General features: G+C 29.3%; 1 protein-coding gene across 1 annotated transcript; it reads right to left on the reverse strand.

Moving 5' to 3' along the window:
• Positions 1-843: 843 nt before the first annotated feature.
• LOC147813952 (uncharacterized) lies at positions 844-7,338 on the reverse strand. Its single transcript, XM_087160168.1, has 5 exons — positions 7,191-7,338; positions 3,154-6,959; positions 2,331-2,937; positions 2,068-2,141; positions 844-951 (listed from the first exon to the last, which is right to left on the reverse strand). The coding sequence occupies exons 1-5, from the start codon at positions 7,336-7,338 to the stop codon at positions 844-846; spliced, it is 4,743 nt and encodes a 1,580-aa protein (XP_087016294.1).
• Positions 7,339-25,440: the final 18,102 nt, after the last annotated feature.

Genomic DNA, 25,440 nt, shown 5'->3' on the forward strand with positions numbered 1-25,440 from the left:
CAAATGGAATGCCGCTAACACAAAGGGAGCTTGGTGACTCAGGGGATAGAATGTTCCCTTTCCAATGAGTACGAATCCCAGCGATGGGCTGGTTGATACGAATTCCGCACCTGGCTCGCACTGACCACATTGCTGACGTATAATATATTCAGTGGTAGACAGATCATTGCTTAAAGTCCTCTTGCCATCAGGCAAACCGTGGGAGGTTTTCGTGGTTATCCTCTCCATGTAACGCAAATCAGGGATAGTTCCATCAAAAAGATCTCCACGAAGACTAATGTCTCCCGATACTTGATCCAGGATTTCTCTTATATTCTGGATTGGGATAAAAATTAGAATTCTACGTAGTCGAACATTGATGGTAGGCGTAAACTCAAAACTTGGCCGGCTGTCCATTAAGCGCCAAGTCTCCCATTTTGGGAACCTTTGTTTAAAAAAAATTTTCTCGCTGAGTAATTCACATGCATATTTTTTATATTTTTTTTATCGACTGTTGAAAGTTTTTAGTTTTATTAGAAATTTTCACTGAATTTTCGAAATGTAAATTGTTTGTTTAGAAATTGCCTAAATGTAATCAAAATCGCTTTTTTTACTTCAAATGAAAATAATTTCAGGAAAAAAAAACAATTTTTCAAGTCGAGAAATTTAAAAATATTGAATATACAAAACAATTATTCTGTCTTCATATAATCGCAAACAAAATTTAAAAAAATTGATTTAGACCGATTTTACAAATGTTTATTTAAAGAGGTCCCAAAATGGGAGACTTGGCATTCTGCGACTAACACCATCCTCAACACATTTAGATAAAGCCAAATATTTGTGGATTCTTTTTCGTCATACTTAGTACCCTCTCTTTTGTTGTTGAAGGTCAAATATTATCAGTGCAGGTGTTGAATTGCTCATTGTGACCCCTCCCATTATCCATTCTGTCACATAGAATGTTTCAAACTGTAAGATAAAAAAAAAAATTTCTCAGTATTTTGATCTAATCGTTCGGTGAGTGTGGTTCTTTTTTTCTAAGGAACTTTTTAAAAGTGGCTCGCAGGTTTTTAACTGTGCAGCAAGCATTGATTATATGGAAACATTAGATACTGATAAATTCTCAGGTCATAAATGTAGTTTTACGTGCTTGTAGTATTATGTCTGCGTTACAACAAAGAGTATTAGTGTTGTAAAATGGATAGACAATAAAATTGTATTCCTGGCATAAAATTTTAAGGGAATTGAACCAATAGGACGCGTAAAACGTTGGTGCCAAAAGTCCAGGAAGAAAACTGATTTACCTCAACCTGGAATAGTTGCCTCATATAATCAGAACATGGGTGGTGTTGATATTCTTGACCGATTTCAGTTCTTACAGACCAAAAATAAATTGTATAAAGTGGTGGTGGCTCCTTTTTTACCAACATTCTTAACATAGCAGTGGTAACAGCATGTATAATATTTATTTTATCAAGCCTTTAGGTTGCGTTATTCAGTAGTGATATCCTGTCCGTAATTATAATGATTTTCCAAATTTGTCCTTTTTTATCTATTTATTAAACATAACAATAGGAACACTAAACATAAACACAAATAAACATAAAATTTTCCTGATTATGCATTATATATTCAAATCGGATTTTTCCGATTCCGCGAGATGTTTATCTCGCCAGTTCAAGTTTCATTCTGATTGAATTCTCCCTCGGTTAGGGAAGACGCCTAGTAGAAATCCCTTTTGTGGGGATTTAACCTTATTCGTGGCTTGAGTTGCCACATCCTCCCGCCCCGAAAAGAGAGTTCAAAAACAATTTACAAATAGAATTTAAAATTATACTAATACTAATTCTACATTAAACTACCAAATTAACAATTCACGACATAAATAATGAATCATACAAAAATTTATGAAAACAATATCAGCAAAAAAAAAACCATAAGTTCGAATTAGAATAAAAACAGTCACTTATTCATAATCAACTTGTAATTTGTTACTCACTCATTTGATGCAATTTCTAAATTATACAATAACTGTACTGGGCGTCTTATGACCCCTGAAGACGTTTTCACAGAGACTGATCTTACCTTGCCATCTCGACCCTTGTGGCATTCAAGAATTCTTCCTAACTTCCAAAGTTGTCTTGGTATTTTCTCGTCACCTATTAAAACTATATCATTTACATTAAATTCAATGTTTACATTTACATGTTTGTTGAAATTTGCACCTTTTAACAGAAGAAGATATTCCCTTTTCCATCTTTTCCGAAAATTATTTAGAATCTTTTCCCTATACAAAAATCTTTTTATCAAATCCCTTTTACCTTTAAATAATTCAAAATTTGCATTACCTGACCAATTAGGTAAGGCTGTTAATCTTCTTCCAGTTAAAAAGTTAGCAGGATTGAGAGGGAATGGTTCATTAGGTTCGTTATAAACATACGTTAATGGACGCGAATTAATTATAGCTTCAATTTCTGCCAAAATAGTTTGCAATTCTTCAAATGAAACAAATGATTTCCCTAAAATTTTCTTTAATGCGATTTTTGTTACTCGAACCATTCTCTCCCAGTATCCTCCCCACCATGCAGCACGTTCAACAATGTACTGCCACTCTATACCCCTTTTGCTAAAATAGTTCTGAACTTCGAGTTCATTAATGTTCATGTATAGTCTCTTGAGTTCAATGTCAGCACTTTTAAAAGTTAAAGCATTATCAGAGTTTACAATCCGGCAAATGCCTCTTCTGGAGATAAATCGTCTGAATGACAAAAGAAAATGTTCTGTACTTAAATTCGACACAACTTCTAGGTGTACTGCTCGCGTTACAGCACATGTAAATAATGCGATGTAAATTTTATCATGGTCCTTTGAGTACACAGGACCAGCAAAGTCGATGCCTACAACTTCAAATGGATTGGCTTCACAAGTTCTATTTGCAGGTAATGGAGCAACTACCTGAATTCCATGTTTAACTTTAAATCGTCTACACTTAAGGCACTTATTCAAACAAGTTTTTACAGCTTGCCTCCCTCGGATTATCCAAAATCGTTCTCTCAATTGTGTAAGTGTATCCGAAATACCAGAGTGACACAAGTTTTTATGTTCTTTAAATATTAAGAGTTCCGTAAATTTTGTCTTATTTGGGATGATAATTGGGTGCTTTGATTGAACATCGAAATCTGAATTTTGTAACCTTCCTTTTAAGGCTATTAAATCATCAGCTGACAAAATTGGATTTAAATCGTATAATTTCGAATTTGGATGTATGGGACTATTGTTTTTTAAATCCAGGTATTCCCTTTCAAATTCAATTCGTTGCACAACTTTAATCCAGTAAGTTTCAGCGTTGGTTAGTTCACTCGCTGTGATTGCTCCTATTCTCTTTTCGTGTGCTGCCTTACAGTTATGAATGAAACGAAATTTGTATCCTGTATATCTGAAAACTTTGTTTAGGTCACTATAATTATCAAGATTCAGTAACGGCTGAATAGATACAGTTTTTAAAAGTAAAGTTACAACTTTTCGTTTCTCTCCTACAACATTATGCAAGTCAGGACAAGAGGCGCTTTCATCGTATGGGATATTCCTTTCTTTTAGCCATGGAGGTCCCGATAACCAAACAGTATCGTTTAAAAGAGCTTGTGCATTCATTCCTCGTGTAAGTTTATCTGCAGGGTTATCTTTTCCGCTACAATGATGCCAATGATCCGGATTGGTTTTTTCCTTTATTTCTATCACTCTGTTTCTAACAAACTGCTTCCAATCATCGGATTGTCCCTTGATCCAGTGTAGGCAAATTGTAGAGTCTGTCCAGTAAAATATTCTTTTCTCATTTAACTTAGAGAAAGTGTCTTTAAGATAACTTCCAATTCTTGCGGAAATTAATGCTCCCATCAGCTCTAACCTCGGCAAAGTAAGCTTCTTTAAAGGGGCTAGGCGAGATTTAGACATTATAAAGCTCGTAATATTGTTCATCCGGAAATAAGCTACAGCTCCATAACATTTAGGACTTGCATCGGAAAAAATATGAATCTCTAATGACTCCCAATCCAGTTCTTCGAAATATTGCCTAGGTATTTCCAAGTTTCGAATTATCTTTAATTCGTTATACCAATCAAGAAATGTGTCCTTTATTTCAGTGGGAATACACTCATCCCATGAAATGCCTTTTTCCCAAATCTGTTGTAACAAAAGCTTTATTCTAATACTGAAGGGGTTCATTAGTCCAATGGGATCAAAAAGCATACCGCCTGCTGCCAAGATAATTCGTTTAGTTATCGCCTTGCACAATCTCAGTTTTTCAAACTGTCGAATGTCGAATCTAATGTTGTCCTCAACATTGTTCCAGATAAGTCCCAAAATCTTTAAAGGTACGCCTAGTTCTTGAGATGTTTCTCGGCAATCTATAAAAGCTTGTTTCCATGCTTCGCCAAGAATCGGAGAATTTGTTGTCCATCTACGTAGATTCATGCTAGCTTGTCCAAGAATAAATATCATCTCCTTACTCAAACGAAGGGCATCCTGCACGTCAGAAGTTCCGTCGATCATATCATCTGCATGGAGTTCATGGAGCATTTCACACGCTTCACCATAGTCTTTGCGATATTTCTCTATGTGTAATCTTATTGTTGCTGACAACAAAAATGAACTACACTTAACTCCAAATGTAACCCTTTTGTATCGAAGAGTTTGGATATTGTGATTGCTGAGATCGAGATTAGGACCCTTTTCTTTTATCCACAAAAATTTTAAAAAATCTCTATCTTGTTCTGCGATCCCTACTTCCAAATATGCACGCTGAATGTCAGCGCAAATCGCAATTTTGTGCAATCTGAACCTCAAAATAATTTTTAGTAAATCCGGGTTTAAGTTTGGACCGCAATCTAAACAATCGTTTAATGACAATTCCCCTTTACCCTTTGAAGATCCATCGAAGACTACCCTAACCTTTGTACTGTCCTTTTGTTCGCGTACTACCGCGTGATGTGGGAGAAAATAACCTGTATTTATATTTTTATCTAAATCCATTTCTACCCTTTCAACAATTCCTTCCCGTACGTGCTCATTTATGATCTCATCGTATTTTAAATATAATCCCTTATTCCTCTCGAATGTTTTGTTTAAACTAAATAAACGACGTTTTGCAATTTCATAATTACTATTCAATTCTCTATTATCCGCCCTCCATAATAATCGAGTTTCGTATCTTTTATTTGAATATGTCGTATTTTGTTCAAACGATTCCAAAATTTCTTTATCTGACGGAGATCGTTCTTTATCTGCATTTATCCCGATTGCTTCCAATGACCACAAATTCTTAATCCTATCACAATCTAATTCTTCATTTTCAACAAGTAAATGATTGACTGGCACCTCCGGTGAATTGGATTCCTTATCCTGTCCTTGTAGTAAAGCTCCAAAAATACTATCCACTGCGATCAATCTTTTACTAATTCTTATGTTCCTTTCACCTAAAATTTGTGATATGTAATCCGAACCAATTAAAACATGTATTTTATTGGAGGTACTAACATCAGCTAATTCAATCCCCATTTCTATAGCAATATTTCTAACCCATTGTGACGGAATGTTAATTTGTGCCGAAGTAATCGAGTCGATTACCACCGCTTGTATTTTTATCTTTCGATTTGAACCTTTTATACTTTGTAATGTTAATTCGACCACATCATATGTGCGCTTTTCTGCGATTTCATTTCCGAATGTATAAATAATTAATGATTCTTTATTAATCACTTCTAAATTTAATGACTCAGCTATTTCTCTTAAAACGAAAGATTTGTTCGCCCCTCCGTCTAACATACAACGCAATTGAATATTGACTCCTTGTTTTGTTTTGCTTTCCGCCGAAAAAGTTTGCAATAAGATCGAATTAGAAGCGCTCCTCTTTATTTTATTTTCTTTAGAAGAAAGAGAAATCATAGACGATATAGCATTTTGAGTTTCTGGGATTCCCCCTTTCCCCCCTTGCACGGCGTCAACCGCTGGCGCCGAAACATTTTTTCTTTCATTATGTTCGTTCCCATTACAAATTAAAGAGTTATGAGAAGAAGAATTACACTGTTTGCATTTTTGATAATTCCGATCACAAAATTTACTTAAATGATTTTGAAAACATATAAAACATAAGCCCTTAGACATTAAAGCTTTCTTCTTCTCAAACACATTTAACAAGCAATCGTGACTCATATGATTTTTAGAACAGAAAATGCATTTTAAATTATTCACATGTCTATCAGAATAGGAAGTATTAAAGTTTCGCTTTGAATTGTAATTTGTTTTCGCGTAAGAGTCAAATTTATGAGGGTGTGAATATCGTTCTTCAACGTGTGTAGCTAAAACTGCGGCGCTAGATTTATTGCCTAAATAATCATTCCTTTTAGAGTTCGAATAATAAGGCCTATTAGGGTAACTTTGATCTGTTTTATTTTTAAATGAATAATCTCTAACAGTTGCATTTTTAGGATTCGCTAATAATAATGCTGCTTCTCTGCAATTTACCTCATCTTTAATAAATTGAAGCAACAAAGAAATATCGAATAATTCACCTGTTTTACGTTGCCGATTAAAATTTAAATTCAATTCCTCGGGTAATTTTTGTAGAATTACTGGGCATAGGAGATTACTATAAGTTCCTGCAGCTACTCCTAATGATTGTAAAGATCTAATTTGGATTTCTATTGCGTCATACATTTTTCTTAATCCAACAATATTATTACAAGATTTAACAGGATCTATTAATAACAGTTTATGCATATGTGTTGATATTATAATATCAGTTCGCCCAAATCTATCTTTCAGCAATTGTATTGACGCGTCATAATTTTGATCCGTAAGTGAAAATCCCGATACTGCACTTAATGCAACTCCTCCTAGATAGGATTTTAGATATGTAAACTTTTCTATTTTCGATAATGAAGTATTATTGTGTATTGCAACTTCAAAAGAATTCCAAAAATCTAAAAAATAACTACAATCACAGTAAAAAGTTTGAATATTTAGTTTCGGGAGTTTGACAATATTTTCAGTTTCGTTTTGAACGTTAGAAGTATTTTGCACGTTATGTGGTACAAACTGAACAGAGTTATTTACATTTGCCGCGACATTTGTCTCGCTTATCTGAATTACACCTTGTGGTTTAACAATTAAATTTTCTAAATTCCTTTCTATTTTCGATTTCGCTTCAATACCCTTATCTTTATATTCTTCACTTAAATCTATTTCAGCTGCCATATCTTCTATTTCAATTTTTAACTGCACTTCATCATCAGCTTTAATTAAATCATTTAATTTTTCTGTGAGCTGAGATTTTAAGCTCAAAAGCTCATTCACTTTCATTTCTTTCGTATATTCATTCGAAATTTCAATTCCTATCGTATTTTCTATCTTAGTTAAATGCTTACTAAATGAAATTCTTAACCTTTTTCGTTTTTCCTTAATTCGTTCTAAATCCATTTTATATATCAATAAATTGGAACAAAGAAAAATGGACCTACCTCAAATCTCAGCGTTTCACTATCTGAAGATATTTTCATCGACAATATTTATTCCGTGCCTTTCAATGAATGTTCGTAATTCATAGATTCCTCGTAATAGTTTCATAGATTCGTAATTTATAAATTACCACAATTTCCTAATTCCATACTAGATAACGTCCGTTGGTCACCATATAATATTTATTTTATCAAGCCTTTAGGTTGCGTTATTCAGTAGTGATATCCTGTCCGTAATTGTAATGATTTTCCAAATTTGTCCTTTTTTATCTATTTATTAAACATAACAATAGGAACACTAAACATAAACACAAATAAACATAAAATTTTCCTGATTATGCATTATATATTCAAATCGGATTTTTCCGATTCCGCGAGATGTTTATCTCGCCAGTTCAAGTTTCATTCTGATTGAATTCTCCCTCGGTTAGGGAAGACGCCTAGTAGAAATCCCTTTTGTGGGGATTTAACCTTATTCGTGGCTTGAGTTGCCACAGCATGGAGGGTTCATCGTGAGGTTAATGTACAGATGTCAAAATTAACATTTCTTCGCGATGTAGTCATGGGACGGACCGGAGACTTTGCCTAATGGACTTGGACCACATGGGCAAGTAAATGCCAACATTCGATTTGATGGAGTTAATCACTTAATTACACAGGCAGTCAAAATATAAGTTGTGCAAAAAGAACACTCCTATGTGTTGTGAAAAATGTAAAGTAATGCTTCACAAAAAGTGTACAATTTTGTTTCATACAAAAATGTAGAACAGGCAAATTTGAAGAATAATAATAAAACTTGGGAAAAATATGTATGAACTATTTTGCTTCTTCGTTCAAGCATATTTATTTCAAATTTAGCTTTATTGATCCCATTAAAATAGATTTGGAAATTTTTATCAAAATATATACAAGTAATGAAACTAAACGCTTAACTTGTAGCGTAGGGTGTAAGTGAGCTATGTTAGTCCCATTAAACGCCAAGTCTCCCATTTTGGGACCCTATTATATCTTTTAACCAATTAATTTTTTTTTTAAATTTAAAGCTCATATGATTAGAAATGTCTATTACACCTTAAAACATACCAAAATTCCAATTTTTTATCAAGGGTTTATATGGCGGCGTTTAATGGGTAAGGTGAGAAAATAATCCTTTTTGAAATTTTGAGTACTTATCTTTTGAAACTTATTGGATTGTTGTTTTTGAGAAAAATGATGCTAACTTTGTAATTTGAAATGAGTTTCAAAGGAATTTCGCATTGCAAATTTCACAAAGTGCCCTCCATTATGTTTACTATATATGGGTGATTCGTTCTAAACATGACAATGCGGACCAAAGCATTTCTTCAAATTTAAAGTCTTCAAAATAATCTAAAAAAATTTTTTGTATACTTCTTTAGCTACACTTATTAATATCTTACAAGCAGCAGTGTAGTTTATTGACATTTGCTCGAGAAAAAAAATAAAATAGGAATTCACCAAATCGTGAATGCCAGGAAAATGACATATTAGCTTAGAAGTTTAAAAAACAGTCCTTTTAAGTTAATAGTAAGTAACTCAACTTATGTCTTTATGTTAGATGGACCATAAATAGCTTAAATTAATTCTTTTCATCCACTGTAGAAAGAAACAAAAAAAAATTGTTGCTGATATGTGCAGAATAAAATTGCGTGTAATAATCAATCATTAAATAAATAAACAACTTTGATTACATCCAAGCGTAATACAATCATTCATAAACTTGGTATTAGGTTAATATTTGCTTTCCCTCCTTACAATATTAGCAGTTAAAAAAATTCTGCTAACACTTCAATGCTCTGGCATTCCTAAGTCAGGAAAATGACAGACAAATGCGTCATTTTATAGCATATAACTTTAATTTAATATTTCAGCCTAAGACGTTTATATTCTGAAGAAAGCAACTGAATTTCTTAAAATAACTCAGATAAATCAATGTAGCTTATGTTATTAACGATTTTAAGAAGCCAGGAAAATAACAACACAGAAACCTACTCACCTTGAAAAAATTTTTCAAATAGATTTTGAAACAGAAAATTGATTCTTTATTCATGCAACAAGACATGTTCATATAGGAGGGCATCTATTCAATCTATTAACATAAGATATTGATTGCTGGCTCTATCTATTTTGGTTATTAACCACTAAATAAAAGTAGCCAGGAAAATGACAGATTTTTTAGGGACAAAAAAATTACTGACAGAAAAAAAAATTTTGAACGAAGTTCTTGTAAATAATATCCTCTGCGCATATTCTAAAAATGCTTACACCGGTTGAAATAAAAAAAAAATAGGTATTGAAAATTTTATGGGAAGTTTTGAAACTAGTTATTATTGGAAACATTGTTTGGGATATACCAAGAAAATGAAATTTTGAAGTTTAATTATATATTTTTAACTATACGAAACAGTCAATGCTAGTGGAAAGTCATTTTAAAATGCTAACAGCAATGCTATTTATTAATTTTTTTTAAAAAAAAAGTTCTTTCAGTATTAGATAATAGATCTAATACTATCTTTCGTATTAGATAGTATTAAATCTTGGAGCAAGGGACAGTGAATTGTTATATTTCGTGAGAATCACCCATATATGCTTTTAACGTAGCTTGGTTTGGACTAAACAAATGAATCTTAAAAAGTTTAAGTATTTATTTCTTCTGATCTATGGCGATTGAAGAAAAATTTTACATGGGATAACCACTTAAACATGGGATTTCTGTCGAAACGATTGATATAGATTACAAAACGTCTTTGCCATTTGTGGGTCATTTCAGTGAACTCTAAGAGTTCATTTTTCTTCTGATTTAAACCCATTTGTACCATGGCGGGATGGTATAAGGGCTAGAGCATTAGAATGCTAAGCATATTGTAAACTCATTCTCAAATATATATATATATATATATATATATATATATATATATATATATATATATATATATATATATATATATATATATATATATATATATATATATATAAAATAATATGCCTTTGAAGGCTAGATAATTCAAGAGACTAAGGCTGATTCTACAAACAGGCATTTTATTAATTTATATCGATTTATTTAAAACAGTGTTTGTTGGAGTTTGGCACAGATTTATCTAGCCATAAAAATATAAAAAAGCCACGAATTTTCGCTGTTCCTGATATTTAAAAGTGAATTCTGAAAGGGAATTGGCTGCAAGAATATCCTTATCTTAATGAAACGTCATTCAAATTGAAAAATTTAGAGATTTTGATTTGCTGAAAGGATGGCGCCATTCTGACGCGGGGGAATTTTTGGGACTTTCCTAATGCGTACTTCTCTAAGAATTATTGCCCATTAACTTCAGAAAATAATCTTTGAATCGGCCTCTTGACTTTTTATAGCTCTTTGTGAGAGAACGATTCCCACATCTTAAAATTGATAAGAGACATCTGTTTTAAGCCTATCATTTAATATAGAAAGACTCGTATGAGGCATTCAACATTATATATATATATATATAAATCAGTGAGCGACGAAAACAAAGAATATTGTGTGTACTTAAAGTATAATTCTTTTATTTAATATTAAACTCTAGCATAGAGAATATACAACTGTTAATATATTTATCTGGTTATAAAAATACATATTTTCAAAAATGCAGATTTCTTAAAAGAAGCATTCAATTTTCGCCAAAGCGATACATTTTAAACATCTGCTAGCAAAAAGAGAAACTTAGATTTAACTTTTTTTTCCACTTGTATATTTATGCATTTTTCATCAGTTTCCTTCAATCGATTTGTCACATTAAACATATTTCTTTTTCGACAAAATTCATCACATCAACCAAGTGAAGATCTCATATCTCAATTTGGCGAAATGTTTTTGGAAGCACTTCCCAACAATGGTTGCATCAAAAACAAAGTATATTTAAATAACTTCTAGCATCAGCTTTTACAATGTTTTAAAGAAGCTCTTATTAATCAAAATTATATTCGCTACAAATACATTTTAGCGTAAAATAAAACATTTAAATGTGATTAAATTTATGTGGTTACAAAAATAAATATTTTATATATTTTCAAAAATATTGATTTAAAATAAAAAACATGCATACACGTAATTTTCCACAAAGCGATAAATTTTAAACATCTGTTAACAACACGACAAACCTAGATTTAATTTTGCATCTACTTGCAAATTACAACTTTTAATTTTTTCTACTTATTTATTGCTTAAAATTTTTTTCCGAAATCAGCAGAAATTACTTTAGAAGGAATTAAACTTGAAATAAGATAGAAAAAATTTACTCGAGAACTTTTGCTAATGAAATTCAATGTTCCGACTTTTGATCTTTCTGGACAAGTCATCTGTAAAATTTTTGTTCGCATCAATGATTAAATTAATTAAATTAGAGTTACATACGCTTTCGTTTATAACAAGCATATCCAATTCTGCTAGGAAAAAAAATACTCTTTCATGTGAAAAATATTCTGAAGTTTGACTTGTGTCGTAGTTTATTATTTTGCTGAGCATACATAACTTTTTATTTCTTTAGTTCATCACTAGAAATAATTGTACTATAGCGTAGGGTATTTTGAATACTATTCAAAGTACATCAGTACTTTCGTAAATAAATTGAAATTGCCATAAAATAAAAAAAATGCCTCAACTATTGAAAATTTAAAAAATATGTTTCACCTATTAATAAAATTAAGTACTTCATTGCGAAAGTTAATTCTTATTAATAATTCCTACAATTAGCATTAATAATCATGTTATCAATGACTTACTAACAGTAAAATCTTTTTGTAGTTAGTTTGCAAATTATATTACTTTACACTCGAATGTGTTATCTTTTCATCGTATTACTTTCAAATTACTTCAGTTTAGTATATATGGGATTGTTAGGATCCTACATGGAGAAAAATTTTGGTCAAATTTCACTACTGCGTGATAATGACTTTTCTCGTAAAAAATTTCTTTTTTGTAATACTGAAATATATGGTATTTAAACCATTCATTTAATTATTTTTCCGTTTATATAGTATCGGCTAACCGAAAATTCTATTTTCCAAAATTATATCTCTCATAACCACACGTTTAGAAAAGGTACCAAAATTAGAAAATAAATTGAACTAAATAAATGATTTTTATGACAGGATCTTAGGTATCATGATAAAATTACCTAATTAAACCACAATTACCAAACCTTTATCCCATATAATAACGCCATATTTATTGTTATTTTACTGAACTCATTACCAAAGCACTTAGGTAAAAATTACTGAGCATTTTGGTGTTCCCATAGAGCCAGAAACATGGTAAATTTTACCATATCCAGGTAGTTATACTATACTTCTTATCTCAGGAGAAAAAGAATTAAAAATTAATGGAATGCATTTTAATACAACATTTTTTCCTGCGTTCAATTTAAAATATGCAATTTAAATACATTTTATGGACATCTGTGTAGTCATGCTAACATGAAAACTTAATGTAACGATGTCTACTTATATAATACTAATTTCAGATTTTTCAAGAACTTAAAAAAGAGAGCAGGGATGAAATTTTTTATATACGGTATTATTTTAGTTACCAAGAAATCATTACAACAGAAAAAATTATAAATTGTCTAATAAATGATTGGTTAACATGCTTATTTCAGAATTAGTTAATTACCACATAACTTCTTATCACTTCAACTTATTACTGATTTTTTATGAATGCAAACAAACAAGGACTCTCATACTTTTTTTTAACTTAAAAACTATGTGTCAGCCACTTAACTGCTACAAAGCGAAAAAGGAAATTTTTTTTATTAGTTCTCGTTACTTTGCCGACAGGAATCCTAATAATATCAGTAACAGTAACTGCTATTATTTCTGTAAGAAATATCGGCAGCAATTTAGAATTGTACCATGAGATTGTTGGAAAAAAGATTTCAAAATAATGAGGAGGTAATTTAATGGTTAATGTGCACCGTAAAACAGTTTAAGAAAATGTTTCGTATTAAGAAGTTTACTAGCTTAAGCTTTCCATTTAATGTAGGAGCTATTATTGACATAAAATGAACTATGTAGTAGCTAACAATTTAGACCAAATCTATTTTTCTGTGAGTATGATGTGTATACTAGTTGAGCTGAATAAAACGTTATGCTTGACAAACAAACTTGAACTTTCAATGAAATACAATTAGAATATTATATCGTAGTATGTTTCCTTTTTAATAAAAAAAGAGAAGCTAAGTATTTTATATTATACTAGTGGGCTGCGCCCCCTGCTCGCTGACGCTCGCAAACCCCCGAAAATTGCTACGCAATCTTACATGGTTTGCTTCGCAAGCCAAGCTCGCTTCGCTCGTTACTAACATAGGTACATTGCAAATGTACAAAATTCTAAGAATTCAAAACAATCATTCAAATCCATATAACAACAATTTTTTTTAAAAAATTACATACTTTTAGTAAATAGTAAGTCATTAAAATAATTTGGAATTCAAATAAATGACATGTAATTCGTTAAACCTATTAGAAATGTGCTATAGTATAAAATCTTAAGATAAAATTTCCAAAACTGATATCTCTTTAAAAAGGTTGAAATTTTTGTTATAATTAAGTCTATTAAAAATTGAAATAAACAAAGGAATTCTAGTAAAACAAATAAATTCGTGATATAAATCAAAAATCGTCAAATAAATTTGCAATATATAAATTCGTGAAAAAAGCGCTTTCGACAAAATACTAAAATAGAGATCTATCGACAAAGACTACTCACTTTTGCCAAGCTTATTAGTATGAGATTTCCGCAGCTGAATTGATATTTCAGTTTCCGTTTTTAAAAGCGCTATATCTTGAGCCACCTCAGCTAGATTTGGCATGTGATATTTATAGCGGCAATCATTGGTCGATTTTCTAGCGTCGCCATTCTGGGAGTTGTAATGAGGCTTTCTTTTGTTACCGTGTAAGAGAAATATATATAGAGATTGTTTCGGTGAGGGGAAGTGGCCCAAACGAATAACATGGTGAGCGAGCGTTAATTTGCGTAAAAATGCATAAACCAATAGCACGGTTAATACTGCCCGGAAATTTTTTTTAAAATTAATTTATTATATGATAATAACATTTCTGGTAAAAAAACATAACTCTCTTAATAAAACAAAAATAAACGATTTTTAAACCATTCATTTGTTAATTTTCCTGTTCACATTGTAACAGTTTACCGAAAATTATGGTTTTCAAAATAATAGTTCTTATTACCATTAGTATTACTATCAATAGTTACTATTAGTTACATATTTAGAACAAAATACAAAGCTGAAAACTAAATTTGAACGAATAAATCGAATTTATTCCATGCTCTAAAGTATCATGATAAAATTACCAAATTGTACACCGCATGAAAAAATATTTTATTATTATTTTTACCAAAAGCATCACCAAAGCGCTCCGGTAAAAATTACTCCGAGTTAGTCGGTATTCCTATAGGGCCAAAAATACGGTAAATGTTACCATATGTCTAGTAGTTTTAACCCTACTTTTTTCTCAGTGTGACTCTTTGCTGTACGAGATCGGGTCATAGACAATCTTGAATCGTATGTAAGAATCTGAACAATTCGAAAGAGGTTTCCTCTTTCTTCCTTGCCTTTGCATCACTTTATTTTTACGTTGTATCGTATGTATTTTATTATTTTTGCAAATTTTTTTATAAGTTCTAAACAATAAAACCTTTTTAGAAATGAATTCTTTTCGTTTAAATACAATTGTAATCCTTTATTGTTTTTCGCAAAACTTATTACAGATACATTCGCCCAGCGTTTGACGTGTATACACATGTCCGACCCGCTCCATGATTTTAATTCCACTACATGTGGGGGATTACAAGTTAGCTGGATTAACCCCGGGATTTACCGCTGGCTTAGCTGGATTAACCGTACTTAATTGGTTAAAGACAGAGGTACGAAATAAAGATAAACTATTTATATAAATTCATGTCATTTAAACACAATCAAAACATAAATTTTGACCATATTTTTATTTTTTTAATCCATGGCGCAATCGTATTGTCAGTTTGAAAACTATGAGGGTTCTCGCCATAAATATTCCTCTGAACAATTTCAAAATGTGGCTTATCATTATATTCCTTTGATTCTAGTAATTATCTATTTTGTGTGATACATTCAAAAGTGCAACTAAAATTTTTCCATTATAATATTACCAAACACATTAAATATTGGTGATAAAAAACGAAAATAAAATATTTTTATTAAATCAACACACATTTTCAAAGCTATTAGTTAGTAATTGAGTATAAATTTGTTTAATAAGATTTCAATATTATTGGAATAATAATAATAATAATATATTACGTGTCAAATAAATTTGTATTTAAAAATAGTTCGCATAAATATTCATTAGTAAAGTATAATAACGAAAGATAAAAAATGAAAATCAATTAAGTTTATCGCTTTTTTTTAATTTTGTTTTTGAAATTCTTCTCTACGACATATTTACAAAAATGGCACTAACTCTTTAGGCATAAATAGATTTACAAGTATTTTTATGAGGCATAAAATTATCGTAAGAATTCAATTTTTCGAAAAGCAATTATAATTAATATTACTTGCAGGAAATGGTAGTTCATTGGAAGGAAAAAGCAAAAGCAATAATTATTTTTTAAAACCAATACTTCACTTAAAAATGAAATGTAAAAAATATTTTTTTATTATTTTATGTCTGCAGCTTTCAATTATATTAGGAGTCATAAATAAATGCATAAAACAATTTTATGGGGAGAAAAAGAGATGAGAAAAAAATGTAACTATATACTAATTTCATAAAAATGTTATGATGGTATTATAGGAAAACCTGGTATTTAATGACTCCAAAGAAATAATTTAACAAAACCCAATATTGATTTTTTTTTCAAATAATTGTATAGGAAAAATAGAATATTTTGAGGCCCCATTTTTTTTTCAATCATTAACAACGAACATGGATGTGATAATGAGAAAAAAAAACATTCAGTTTGCTCTTTTTGTTGCTGTGAATTAAAATTATTAGCAAATCAATAAACTAATTTTAATTAAAAGGTTTAAAGATGTTTAAACATGATTAAGTTTTAAAAAATACTTTTCAAGTATTTTTTATCGCAATTTCTATTAGATTCACATCTTTCATTCTAATTAGATATTTTTTTCTTTTGAAATCAAATTTCATTAATATAGTTAAAAATATAATTGGATATATAAATTGCTTTTTTATTAATCTATACAAAGCTTTTAATTTGCATTCATTTATTATAGAGATATTTCCTTTATTTTAACATTTTACTTTTAATTTGAATTAAATAATTAAATTACTTTACCACTTTTTTTTATGTTTCATTGGAATTCCAAGTTTTTTTTATTTCCAGATACATTAGGTTATAAAGGTTGCATACTCGTCTTTTTTATTACATATGTTCTTCATTTAATGTATCAATAAAATGTTTTTATCTGCTTTTATTTTTATTTTCCCTTGATATAATTTAAAACAAATGCCACAATATAGAAACTACTTAACAATGTCAAGGTATTGCTAATTAAATGCAGTTAACGTGAGAAACATTAGATTATTATGGCATACAACTTAAACTATTAAATATTTAATACTAATAAATAATTCAGCTAATAAATAATTCAACTAATAAAAATTTATGCTGATGTATACAACATATGACAATGCATATTTATATAAATGATTTAAAATCTATAATAGAGTAATTTAAATTACGACTGCAAACGTTACTAACATCATCATGCTCAATTAAGAACTATGACTATTTATCGACTGAACCACACGTACTTGATATTATTATTTTATCATTCACTTATTACGTTTAAAACAGTAATAATATTTATGAAACTTTAAACAGAAGAAATGCGCAAATGTTTATAAATTCCAACTTAGATTACAAGTAGATCTCGATTTATCATGTCTATGATCATCAAGAAACTCAATATTTCTATTTTGACACATGGGTAATACACACAAAAATAAATTCCAATTAGCATTGTGTTCAATGTTAATAAAATTGTGAGAAAAAACAGTTGTAGAACAAACATTTAGTTTTTTTTATATTTTTGCTTCTATTATGAATATTTATAATCATTATTTTAATATTTCATTGAATATTTAAATTCTGTTTCCATACTTAGAAACCTTTAATTAGCTTGAAATATTTTACTTAAAGTTAGCCCAAGTTTTATGAATTTCAAGAAATGTACTACAAGAACATATACTACAAATTTAATTTTCTTTGTTTGAAGGATTAGAAAGATTGAATAATACTAAGTAAAAAAAAACATTTTTTGAATAATTTTAATTTCTAAATCTTCTTTTTATTGTATAATGTGAAGTCACCGAGAAAACCGATGAAATATTGACAAATCATCCTGACCATCTATATAGGTTGTAGAAGGTTACAAAGAAGAGGAAAAAATTTTATGTTAAAGTCAAAAAATTAGAAAATGTATCCTTTATTAGCTTTAACTATTACAAAATAACAATTTTTAAAAATTTTAATTTCTTTGTAGAAAATCATTAAGAAGGTAATAAAATAGCGGATATTTTATAAAGATTATGAAATGATTCCGTTGTTAAAATAATTTATAATAATTTTCAACTGATAATTTTCTTTGCTCTGAATTTTATCTAATTTAAAGATAAAAAAGAAAAGGTGTTAAGGATGTTAAAAATATCGTAATTATATTTCTATTGACGTACATTTTAAAAAATTATACAATAATAAAATATTTTAATTTATTTCATGATAATACTGATCATTATTCTGGCCCTGAAGACCTTTCAGAATCCCTTTCACAATTTTGGACTAACCTTTTGTATTTGCGACATTTTCAGCAGTTACTATTTGTTCGTAATATTTTTTCATAGTAATATTTTCATGATCCAGTGGATCATGAATTATTCATGATCTGCATGGTAAAAAATGCTTCTCATTACAGTACAAAATAAATTTCCTTTTTTTCAAATAAGTTTTGTACTTTATGAACCAAACAGAACAAACATAGATTGTTAAAACTACGTTTTCTTAAAATTCTCTTTCCTTCTTTAAAAATGAGACTTTCTTGAAGTTTTAGAAAGCAATAAAAAATGAAGTACATAAGAAAAAAGGCGATACATTTTAAAAATCAACTTTAATCAAAAAATATTCTCTTAAACTCATTAAATACAATTTGTTTTTAAATCATAAAGTAATATTCAAAACAGCTTTAGCCTCTTGAAAACGATGCACATGTGTTTTTAAAAATGAGATTTAAGTTCTTTAACTTAAAGCTTTTCAAGTAAATTACAATCGAAAATGAACGCAACAATAAAAAACTCGATGATGCTATTTAAAACATTCCAGTTATTTCTAGCTTAAAAATAAACTCTAATTTCTCCAATGCACAACATAAAAACTGTTTTATACTTATTTTTTCCAACCATTTCGGAAGCTTTCATTTTAACAGAACTTACTAAAAGGAAAGAAACTTAAACTTAGTTTCACTTTCAAAGTAATGAAGGTTTTACGCTTGCTAGGAGAAACTGAAAGTAATGATATGTTCTCTAATTCTGCTGCAGAATTTTTCTTAACTTCTTAAACTTTTTTCGTCAAACAATTATTCGAGAAAATAAATTGAATACGAAAAGTACTTAGATCTTTATAAGCCAAGTGGTTTAAGAAAAAAACTTATTAAAAGGAGAAAAATTGTACTTATGAAATTTTTCAAAGTTAAATTGATGGAATACCAGTTCAAATTCATTCCGCGCTTATGCTTTCTAAATAGTTTTTAAAGCTATTATGTTGAAGTTTGGTTTTGCATATTTTCTGTATTAAAAATCTTTATTATTTAAAAAAAACAATAAGAGTTTGCTCTCAAAACAATAGAGGATTGTGCTTCTAAATGTACTGATTTTTTAATTTTTAATTTTCACGCCAGAAGAGATAATTCAAAGAATTTCCTTTTAGGAAAATACATCTGTTCATATTTTTGTGTGTAAATATTATCACCCATTTTAATTTTTCTTAAATAAGGAAAAGAGCCCAACGTATCTAGTAATCCGAGTAATAAAGTTTAAAGTGACATTAATTTGTATTAATTGAGCTTATAAATCGGACCGATCCGAGGAGCTGTGTGCAACAAAAATAACTTTTGTTCAAAACAGCGAACTTTTACGTGTTAGAATTCAATCTTTAATCTGATTAATTTTGCTCTGGTGATATCTCATGTTGAGAAATCCAGCACAAAAAGGTATTTTCTCTGAATAAACATAACTTATTTTCTGATAGAATTGAATTTTTGATCCTCAAAATCTAGCGAGTGGCCACAATCTGGGAAATATGATCCCAAAAATTTGGTATGGAGGGCTGAAGTTTGGATCACCTAATGTCGATTTTAAATTTTGCGTCTTTCGCCATACCTTGGTTAATTTTCAAGGGAATGGAAACATTTTTGCACACAATTTCAAAATTGGTTTATTCAAATATAATTATTATATTAACAAAATCATTTATTAATAACTAATTAGCATTTTTTTAAAAATAATCTAAAAAAAACTGAATTGTATCTTTATAAATTTTTTACATCATTTTGAAAAAAGTAGCAAAAATGTGGACAAAATCGGTAAAATAGTTTCTGAGAAATTGAACTTTAAAAATTCATTTACTTAAAATTCAATTTCTCAGAAATGTTTTGGCCAATTTTGATCAAATTTTGTGTTTCGTCATATAAAATTACATTCCTTAAAATGAAGTAAAAAACTATATACTTTACAATTTAAAATTTTTTGTTTATTTTGCTTATTACAACACTGTATTAGTATAGCAATAAAATTTGAAAAATAATTATTTTCTATTTGTTGTGAATATCTGTGTCAGAACACAATAGTTTTAAATTGTATAGTATACAGGTGTAATGTGTATACCTTACAAATTAAATTTTTTCGACTATTATATAATAAAATAATAAAAAATGAATATTTACTAAAATTTAGTTTTTGCGCGGAATTGTCCTTACGATAAACGAATTTTTTACTGCAAAAACTTTTCAATTCGCTTAAAAAATTCTGAGATATGCCAAAAATATGCAAAAAATAAAAATTATATTAAGAGATCCAAACTTTGGATCTCCAAACCAAACTATGAGGACCATATTTCCAAGTTTACTGCTACCCTCTATATTTTGAGAGTCATAAATTCGAATCTATCGAAAAAAAAGTATGTTTATTCAGAGAAAGTAGGTTTTCGTGTCTGATTTTTACTTAAAATATCGCCAACACTAATTAGTTAGTATATTTAAGGTCATCCTTTCGAATTATTAAGATATAATCCTTAAACGGAAAGTTCCGATCATTAGATCAAAAGTTATTCAGGGTGGTCTATTTTTCTAGACACACTGCACCATTTAAAAATTGAAGTGTTGTTACTATGGAACTATAGCACTTGAAACCCTAATTTATGTATAATTCCTTACGTCCCATTACGTACGAATGATGAGAGAATTCCAGAAAAGGAAATGAGAGAAATGGATCAAAAGCTGTTTCTAACAACTCTGTTAAACTCTCTTCTCTTTAAAAGCCAATTTAAGCATTTACCCTAATTGGACACACATTCGATTTTGAATCTTTCACTACTTTTTTATTAAAAAAAATAATAAATAAATAAAAAATAAACATCACGTTGACAGAGTTTGTGTCTAATGGGTTGCATGAAATAATTTTTCTGCCTGCAGTACTGTGGAGATTTTCGAAATGGAAACTAACTCATGAACTATATAATGTGCCATAGTTAGGATTTCGGAAATAATTTTTTAAGCAGACTGGTTCAGTTTACCGTATATCACAATAGAAATCATCTCCTGCACAAGACTTTTTGTTTAATGAATCCGTAACTTTGATTACCAGAGGAGACTGTTGCACGTTATTTCTGTCGTAGTCACAAAGTCCTCTAAATTCTCATAACAAATCAATAACTCTGAGGGTACGGGAACGGAGAATTATCGTTCTCTGACTCAGGTCGAAATTACTATCGGCTGTTGCATGGTGTATGAATATGCCCTCCCAGTATAACGGGATGTGACGTATGTATGTTGTCTCCAGACCATCTACAGGGATGTATTTCAGATCTTCAAAAATAGCCCATTGCGCAGCTCTAGACCGACTTAAATAAAAGTACAGCACTGTACCATTATCACAGCACGATTTTTTTTTCAATTGTGTTTACATGAAATATTTCTCTAAGATTGATTTTAGTTTTTTTAAAAAAATAGCACATTAACCGGGCATAATATTTAATATATTGCATAAAATATTTCTCTACAGACAATATTGTGGAGATTTCTTGATTTTGACATTAAAATAACGTTGACAGAATAAGTTGACAGAGCATTCTGCTTAATGAGCTGCACAAAATATTTCTCTACGATTGATTTTGAAGAAAAATAACTAGTTAACCAGGCATAATATTTTATATCTTGGATAAAATATTTCTCTATGGACAATATTGTGGAGATTTCTTGATTTCGACATTAAAACAGCTGGAACGTTGACAGAAAATTCTGTTTATTAAACTGCATGAAATATTTCTCCACGATTGATTTTTTTTAAATCGCTCGTTAACCGGGCAAATTATTTAATATATTGCGCATTGGTTGATGCTTAACCAATGAAAAAAAAATTTTTTTAAATGGCTCAACCAGACGAACTTATTGAAAATTTCGAACTAATTTTTTAAATCGAGGAGAAAATTTTTCGAGAAAATTTCGAACTAAATAATTAAAAACACAGCAAAATTTCTCCTTTCGGATGCTGTCTAAGATTTAAAATGATAACGAACTCTTAATTATAATATTGAAGATTGATGTAAGATTTTTAAATGCAATTTTTTTAACAAAACAAATGCTTGCCTTACATAAATTATCATTAAAAAATCAGTGCCTGGAATGATCTAGGAAAAAAAGCATTTTTTTCTTTTAAAAAGTTTAAAAAAGTTGACAACTATTTAATAGTTCAAATATTCTCTAACGAGAAATAATTTTTAATAAAAAAGTGTATACACAGTATAATAGATAAAAATCAAATTGATAAGCTATTTTTTATGCATATTTTTTTATACTTTTTTTCCCTAATACTAAAGATTACTTAATGGCAAAAATATTTTTTTTCTTCATTCTAATTTCTGCGGGAATATAATGCGACTTTGATAATGACAGCTGGATTAGCTTATAAAAATTACATTGTTGCAGCTAATTAATTTTGTGGGGACGTATATAAAAATAGTTTAATAAAAATCTTGCGGGGATTTTTTGTGACCGCTGATTATATTGTTTGTTGTATTGCTATAAGATTATCCGTAGATATCTTTTTAATTAATCTTCTCATAGTCATTAAAAAGAATAGATTTTTTTTATAAATAAATATAAAGACTTTTTTCTTTTTAATACTTTTTTAATTAATATTTTTACAATACTTTCGTAGGAGTTGCAAATTTCCCAAACTTAATTAAATCCCACCCACGATTTAAAATATCCTTTATAATTAGTATCTTTAAGTCAATTTAAATTATTGAAAACATGGTATTAAAATAGCTTATATTACATTTTATAACATTATTGTAAATATATTCCCAAAAAGGTTGTGTACTTATAATCTCCACAATACAGTTCAAACAATTAAAATTTAAAACATTAGTCTTAGCTTCATTTTAATTTGATTTTCGCATTTTTTAATAAAAAAAGAATACGTTTCAAAATTTAATTATTTAAAAAAAATTGTGTATTTAATACAAAGCACTTTGTTTATTATAAAATCAACTGAAATAATTAAATGTATTTCAAAATGATAAAATGAACACAAATAAAATATCTGACCTACATCAAGACAGCTGCAAGGTTTTTCAGAATTGTAAAGAACAACAAGGATACGTTTAAAAGTTGTAAACTATTAGTTTTTATTCTTTTAACTTTGATAACTTAGTAATTCTCAGTTTAAAAATATACAAAGTGCATTTTCTTAGAAATGAATAAATTTTTTAAAAAAAGCCTGAATTGATTTCGTGACACAATCTTATAAAATTTAAACATTTCTCCACTCCTTTTTCCACTTCTTACTTTGGTGAATTAAAGACATAACGAAGATTTTGGAGAGTTTAAACAGAGTTATACATGCAATGTAAAGATAGTTTAAGGCTTAACTATTAGAAACTTCTTCAAAGTAACATTTATTTTGAGGAAATTACGAAATTTAATTACGCTCATGTAATTGTCTTTGTCTTACCGTGAACTCATCGCCTAGTTTTATTGTCCAATTTTCGATATCGAATATTCCAATGTACCCCATATTCTAATATCGACAGTTATTGGGAATTTTCTAAAGTTCCATGTCTGTTACTCGTCGGTTCTGACACTCAGTGTCCTAGTTGAGAACGAATTACTCATGAATATTTATTTAAATAACAAAAAAAGGATAGTTTGTGCTTCTCCGTGAGAAATAACTTAACACATGACGAAACGTGTTAAGTACATATATGGATTGCATAGTTAAAACGAAACAGAATTACACTTTGAAATCCAATTTCTTCCTAGCTAACTATTACAAATTCAATAATATCTGTATCAGTCAAATAATTATCAATTCAATAATTCAATAATTGGACATCTTTCTTAAATTAACTTTTTTGTAATGTAGAGAGTGAATGAAATTATGTTTTTAATCACTAAGCATAAATTGAAATCAATCATGCCTGAATTTTTAAGAACTTTTAATATTGATCTTTACAATAATTTTTTAATGCTTAGTCCCTTTATACCTAGCAATATTTTCGTCATTTTGATTTTCTACGTCCTTTCATTGTATTTTATTATAATTTTCTATTATTGGCTACATAGTATGTAATTTAGGAATAAATTTTTTTATCATCAATTTAAAAAAAAAATAAATTACATTCGGTTTAGGAAAGTTGCTTAATTAATTCATGAGTTTGCGTAAAGTGAAAGCCTCAATATTATGGAATTATATGATTGAAAGTAACCACTTCATAAGAAATTCATTTAGATTATTTTCCTAGATTGAGGTGAGTTTTTGGAAGTTTTTTGTTTTTTTATTCGAGAGATGTTTGCTGCCAGTCTTTCTCACAGGAGCTTTAAAGTTTGTGAAAATAATACTCAACGTGGCTGCATATAGCTACGCGACACCAAATTAAAAATCTATTAATAAATCGCTTCGAAATTCCAATCAAAAGAGCTGAACTTGGTACAACTCGCAGAATATAAATTGACTGTTGGCTCTGAAAAACTTGTTACAAGCATACAATGAATTATCACGAAAATTACTACATGCTAAGTTATCTGGCAACTGTAAAAAACATCAATATATGCGTTAGAAGCTTTGCAATATTCAAAACTACTTTCGTGTTGATGGTGGCTAAGTGAAAAGTAAATAATTAATTACAGGGAAAATAACTATGTAGGTAGTTATATCGTGACTGCAGAAAACATCAGCCTATACTTTAGCAGCTTTGCAATACTCAAGACAACTTTTGTGTTGACGGTGGCTAAGAAGTAAACACGAAATTATTACGAAAATAAATATATAGGAAGTTATTTCGAGACATTAGAAAGCATCAGCCTATACTTTATCAGCTTTGCAATATTAAAAGCTACTTTTGCGTAGCTAAGCTGTAAAAATGATAAATCACAGGTAAGGAAATAGGAGCATAGGTGGAACCATTTCAGTTTTCGTAAAACCAGTTACACGCTAATACAAAGTAAACATGCAAACTAGTTTTGAGTGTATTTTCCTTTTTTACTGGAATAAATATTCACAATATTATTTTATTGACTTAGAACTAGTCACCTCAAGCGCATGAGATTTTAAAATAGAAAAAATACTTTTCCCATATGCTCAAACTGCAACATTCCAGCATCTC

The sequence above is a fragment of the Parasteatoda tepidariorum genome, chromosome 3, assembly GCF_982258835.1.
Source record: "Parasteatoda tepidariorum strain Cologne lab strain chromosome 3, Ptep-v5.0, whole genome shotgun sequence".
Classification (NCBI taxonomy): Eukaryota; Metazoa; Arthropoda; class Arachnida; order Araneae; family Theridiidae; genus Parasteatoda; species Parasteatoda tepidariorum.